The sequence below is a fragment of the Peromyscus eremicus genome, chromosome 12 (genome assembly GCF_949786415.1).
Source record: "Peromyscus eremicus chromosome 12, PerEre_H2_v1, whole genome shotgun sequence".
Taxonomy (NCBI): domain Eukaryota; kingdom Metazoa; phylum Chordata; class Mammalia; order Rodentia; family Cricetidae; genus Peromyscus; species Peromyscus eremicus.
The window spans coordinates 73,787,251-73,793,250 of record NC_081428.1 but is presented as its reverse complement, the minus strand read 5'-3'; the positions used below and the strand labels follow the sequence as shown (position 1 = coordinate 73,793,250).

Below are 6,000 nucleotides of genomic sequence, written 5' to 3'. Positions count from 1 at the left end.
GTTTGTCACTGGGACTGGCCTCTATAACTCTGCATTTTGATTGATTACGGTTTTCTATAGTGGCCCCATCTGTTGAAAAAAGAAACTCCCTTAATGAAAGGTAAAGACTATACTTGTTTGGAGATATAAGGACAAATGTTTATAGGTTGTTATAAATTATACTGGTTTAGTAAGTTAGTGGTTGTAGATTCTCCTCTAATCACCATGACTTCCCTTGCTCTGAATAGTTAGGTAGGTGCCAGCCAGGCATTGTTTCCCTCTTGTGGAACAGGTCTTAACTTCAATTTGAGAACTGTTGGTTATTGCCAAGGTATGTGTGTCACTACTGGACCTGTAGGGTTATGGTTTCATGATACTCATTGAAGTGATTCACAGGCATCAGAGTGGGGTAGGACTGTTGATTACCACCCTTCTTTGGAAGCTCGCATAGTCGCTTCTGGTACCATGAAAGCTGTCCTCAGGAAGGGGAAATTCAAGTCAGTTCAGCTCAGGGATTTCTGGGCTCTGTTTCTGAAGTACATAGTGTATAGATCTGTAAGTTATATATTTATGATTCTTTTAATTTACTCAATGTATGTTATAATGCTTTCATTTCAAATTCTGCTTTTATTAATTTGAGTTTTCTTTCTATTTCTTTTCATTAATTTGGCTAGAGGTTCATCAATCTTGTTAATATTTTCAAAGTATGAATTATTTGACTCATTCTTTGATTCAAAGTTGTATTGTTTTTTAAATTCTATTTCATTGATTTTATCCCTGACTTTTACGGTCTATTCCCACCCACTCTTTTTGGAAGTTGTCTATTTTTGTTTTAGCAAGGCCTTAAGGTATATCATTAATTATTAATATAAAATCTATCCAGATTTTTATGTAGTCACTCAGTCCTATGAACTTTTTTCTTTGTAGTGTCCTCATTGTATTCCATATATTTGATATGGTGTGTTTTCATTTTTTATTCAATTCTAGGAATTTCTTTTAACTTTGGCTAGGTAGGTTATAGACTCCATGGGAGAATCTGGCACAGCCATACCTGAATGGAATGGCAGAAGTCATAAAGCCAGCAGAGCTGCTTGACAAAGATCCACCAAAGCTGAGCCACATGATGGCTGCCGTGCCACCTTTGGTTTTCATCTCCACCTGTTACATACTTGGGGCACTTTTAATATTTGTACAATTTGGGGATATTGGGTTGATGGAAAATTCCTTATGAATCATTTATGCCTTCTCCCAGGAATGCTGCTTCTAAGCTTATCCAGGGAAGTTCTGAACATACTATCCCCCCACACACTTTGAGGGAGATATCCTTATTTACTTGAAGGTCTTCCCTATCCCTTGGAGGTTGTGACACATAAAGTAGCCACAGGTCTCCTCAGGAGGCTATGACACATTCTTGAAACATCTGTCCCTGTACTTACATAGGAACAAGATATTCAAAACAAAGTAAAATTTAAAAAGTCAGCAAGATACAGTGGGCTAGAGGAATTGTCCACAGTTGAGATTACAAGGCTCTTCCCACTGTATACTCAGACAATTATGTGTCATACAACTGCCCTACACAAAGACATATTGATGAGCAAAGTGTGGAGTGGAAAAGTGATAAAAGTATGAGATGTTAGGGCCTCCCTCTCTTAGAAGTTAGCTCATGTGGAGCCACTACAATGTCATATGACCAAGGAACAACAGAATGCCAGGATTAGACATATAGACCAATTCTATAAAGATATAAATGTGAACATTGATTGTATTATGCCAGAATTTAAACAATAACTACAGCAGTTTTAGCCTGAGGATTTTTCCTGGGCACTCTGACCACTAAGCATTAATAATATGCTGCTTGAGACATGGCAAAATGCCCAGGGTGGTTGAAGATTTTGTTTTGGTCTAATGTCCTTGAAGCAACCAAAACAACCAGCCTGAGCACAGGCTGTCATATGCCTCTAGATTCTCAAAAATTGGGTTATGGAGTTAATGAGTAAGAATGATAACTCTGTTTACTAATGATGTCAAAACTTGAGGGAAAATGATTGGAAATGATATCTCTGTTCTGTCATAGTTTATTAATGATGACTAAAAGATGAGCAAAAGGAAGTGAAACACATGACCAAAACCAAAAATGATATGATCTATGTTTTGGAACATCATGAATATATTCCTGCTAACTAAATTCTATATAAATAAAGAAACACTCTAGCTGCTAGTCAATCAGGCTGTAAGACTCTCCTGACCACCATGGCCTGGCTCACTTCCTTCTCCTGCCGACTCCTTACACCCTCTGCAGGACCCATCCACCACCGGGGAATGGCTCCTGGCAAGATTCCAATACTATCTTTCCACTAAATGGACATGCTATTAAAATGACTCCTAATGACTTCTTGCAATACTCATATATCAGAGCTTATCTCAAACTTCATCAGAGAAAGTGTCTTCTCCCAGTAAATGGGAATTACCACAGAGACTTTCAACTGGTCAAAATGCATAGAATAAGAGAAAATTGAGAGCTTAGCCATAAATGGGACATACATATGACACCCCTCACTCCTAGGCTCAAGAATGTTTATGGAACAGGAGGTGGAAAGATTTTAAGAATAGGAGGTGGTATATACCATCAAGGATACTTTGTTTACTAGGAATAACATAGCGGTTACAGTTATGAGTTCACAGTATTGTTACAGCTTACACAAGACTTGTACAAGGTCAAGACATATAAAATCTTCAGCAAAGAGTAAGAATGTAACAGAAAATCTCATCACTTCATGAGGAGTCAGTTTTCTTTAATAATGTGACCCATGATAGGTCTACTACATGCCAGAGCGAGCTCCACTCCTAAGATTATTTGGGTTATGTAGCTTGATCTGCTTAAGAAGCCTCCTGGCAGTGGGATCAGGACCCATCCCTAGGGTATGAGCTGACTTTTTGGAGCCCACTGCCTATAGTGGGACAGTTTACACAGCCTTGGTGCAGGGGGAGGTCTTTGGTCCTGCCTTAACTGAGTGTATCAGGCTCTGCTGACTCCCCATGAGACGCCTTGCCTTAGAGGAGGTAGGAATGGGGGGGGGTAAGATGGGAGGGATGTTGGGGGTGGGAGGAGAGAGAGGAGGGGATCTGTGGTTAGAATGTAAAATGAATAGAAAGTTTCTTAATAATAATAAAAATATATAAAAAGTCTATTTGGGTAAAACAAACTGGACTCAATGGGAGAAAAAGACAAGAAAACCCAAAGTGAGTGGAAAAGGAAAGGGAGGCTGTGAACGGTGTTTTATAGGGATACATGGAGGACAGAATATGCTCAAAATACATTGTATGAAAGTCTGGAAGAATTAACTGAAATATTTAAAAAAAAGTAACAGGGAATGGAGAGGCAGCTTAGTGGTTAAGAAAACTGGTTGCTTTATAGGTTGCTTTATTGCACTCAGGTTCAATTTCCAGGAATCACACAAAAACACTACTATCTGTAATTCAAGTTCCAGGGGATCTGATACTATTTTTGGCCTCCAAGGACATTACATGCCTGTAGTATAGAGCCATACATGCTAGAAAAGAGCCATATACATAAAATATAATAAACAACTTATTTTTTAATAAGTAGAAAGAAAATATAATTAAAAATTTTCAGGAATAACAAATAAGTTTTTAAAATAAAAAGTAGATATAATGTTCATAGTTATTAAGATATGGTTTATACTACACATGTGTATTGACTTCTTCCTCAAACCTGATTGCATGACTTTGGATATGTGCTTTTATGGAATCTTCTTTGTCTGTTTGCTTAGAAATTTGAGTTTAAAAGTCATATCAAGCCAAGCATGGTGGTGCTTGCACATCTGTAATCCCATAAGTTTAGGGATTAAGGCAAGAGAAGGATGAGTTCAAAGTCAAACCTGGATATAGAATAAAACTGTGTGTGCACCTGTGTGCATGTGTGTACATGAGAGAGAAAGAGAAAGTGACAGAGAGAGAGAGAGAGAGAGAGAGAGAGAGAGAGAGAGAGAGAGAGCTCAAAAACAAGTTCTAATCACACCCATCACCAAACAAAATAGCTGATACCCAAAGAAACAATTTCTCATGTTTACATATCACTGCATGTATGTGTATATCTAGCTTGAAAGGAAATACTGGGCATTTCTATGATACAATTTGACCTTTATTATTATTATACATTCCAACTCCTCAGTGAAGATACTTATGATGCAGTGGAACAATTGGACCTTCAACTCTGACTTCATCCTGCTGGGAATTTTTAATCACAGCCCTCTTCATATTTTTTTCTTTTCCCTCACCCTGGGAATCTTCTTCATGGCTCTCATAGGGAATTCTACCATGGTGCTTCTCATCTACCTAGATGCCCAACTCCACACCCCCATGTACATCCTTCTCAGCCAGCTTTCTCTCATGGATCTCATGCTCATCTGTACCACAGTGCCCCAAATGGCCTTCAACTTCCTCTCTGGCAACAAGTCCATCTCCATGGCTGGCTGTGGAGGCCAGATATTCTTCTATGTCTCTCTACTTGGAGCTGAGTGTTTTTTGTTGGCCTCAATGGCCTATGACCGTTATGTGGCTATTTGCCACCCATTAAGGTATTCTGTTCTTATGAGTCATAAAATCTGTGGTCTCATGGCTGCCTCTTCATGGATTCTTGGCTCCCTTGATGGTATAATAGAAGTTGTGGCTGCATTGTCTTTCTCATATTGTGGTGCCAGAGAAATACCTCATTTTTTCTGTGAGGTTCCTGCCCTGCTCACTCTTTCATGTAGTGATACCTCAACATATGAAAAGTTGATATTTTTCTGCTGTGTAATTATGCTTATCTTCCCTGTAGCAATTATTATTGCCTCCTACACTCGTGTGATTCTGGCTGTCATTCGTATGGGCTCTACTGAGAGTCGCCACAAAGCTTTTGCAACCTGTTCCTCTCACCTTGTGGTGGTAGGAATGTACTATGGGGCAGCCATGTTCATATATATGAGGCCCTCTTCTGGTCGCTCTCCCAATCAGGACAAAATAGTGTCAGCTTTCTACACTATCCTTACTCCTATGTTGAACCCCCTCATTTACAGCCTCCGCAACAGAGAAGTGGGCAGAGCATTCATGAAAGTATTAGGGATGGACAAGGCTACAGCGTAAGTTTGCTGACTATTATGCTCTATCTCTAGCCGTGCTTTAAGTAGTTGGGCATAATGACTGATGAAGGAGTGCCTTCAAGTTATTCTATGATAGTGACATTTCTATCCAAGTCCAGTGTGAGGAACATATTGAGTTTAAGACTTGTCTAGGTCAGATAGCAAAGCCATATCTCAAAAAAATACTTTATGTGCAAATTTATAGGATGAAGCAATGCATTCTAACAACTAATATTTTTTTTTATCATTGTAGATTTACAGCCACCACATAAAATTAAAGCCATGAAAAAAATGACATTCCTATTTACTCAAATATGTCAGGTTTTTTGTGGCCATTTCAATGTATTATAATCAGCAATAACATTTAACAAACAAGAAATATTTTTTGCTCAGAGTGCTTACCTATACAAAATCTTTCATGATTTCTTCTATTGATTCCAGCCTACTTTGGATTTGCAACTTTGCTAAAATGAAGCTACTAATTTTCTACTAATTCTTATGTGTGTATTTAGGTCTAATAAAAATAAATGCAAACAACAGTCAACAGAGATACAACATATTGAGTCTTAGGTACACTGAGTATCTTTGTAATGAACATTTTTCCCCAGAATACTTGAAAATAAGGTGTTGTCACTTATTTTTTTCTTGTGCAGGCATTAATACTATAAACAGGAGAGCAAGTTTTAATAGAGAAGTCTATGTTTTCTAAAGTCTGCATATTCCCTAAATGCTATGGCATATTGCAATGATATTATTATGAAAGTAAATGTAATTAAAGAGAATCTTATGTTTCTATGAGGAAAAAACCCTCTACAAGCTAATATAAATATAATTCATTTATATTCCCTCAAAAGCTGTCTGGCAGAGGTTGGTGCTGTCC

General features: G+C 38.0%; 1 protein-coding gene across 1 annotated transcript; it reads left to right on the top strand.

Moving 5' to 3' along the window:
* Positions 1-4,182: 4,182 nt before the first annotated feature.
* LOC131922689 (olfactory receptor 2M3-like) lies at positions 4,183-5,124 on the top strand. The gene has a single exon (XM_059277531.1). The coding sequence runs from the start codon at positions 4,183-4,185 to the stop codon at positions 5,122-5,124; it is 942 nt and encodes a 313-aa protein (XP_059133514.1).
* The last annotated feature ends 876 nt before the right edge of the window (positions 5,125-6,000 follow it).

Bases quoted from the DNA above. Each gene is read 5' to 3' on its own strand.
- LOC131922689 (XM_059277531.1), top strand. From the start codon at position 4,183: ATGATGCAGTGGAACAATTGGACCTTCAACTCTGACTTCATCCTGCTG.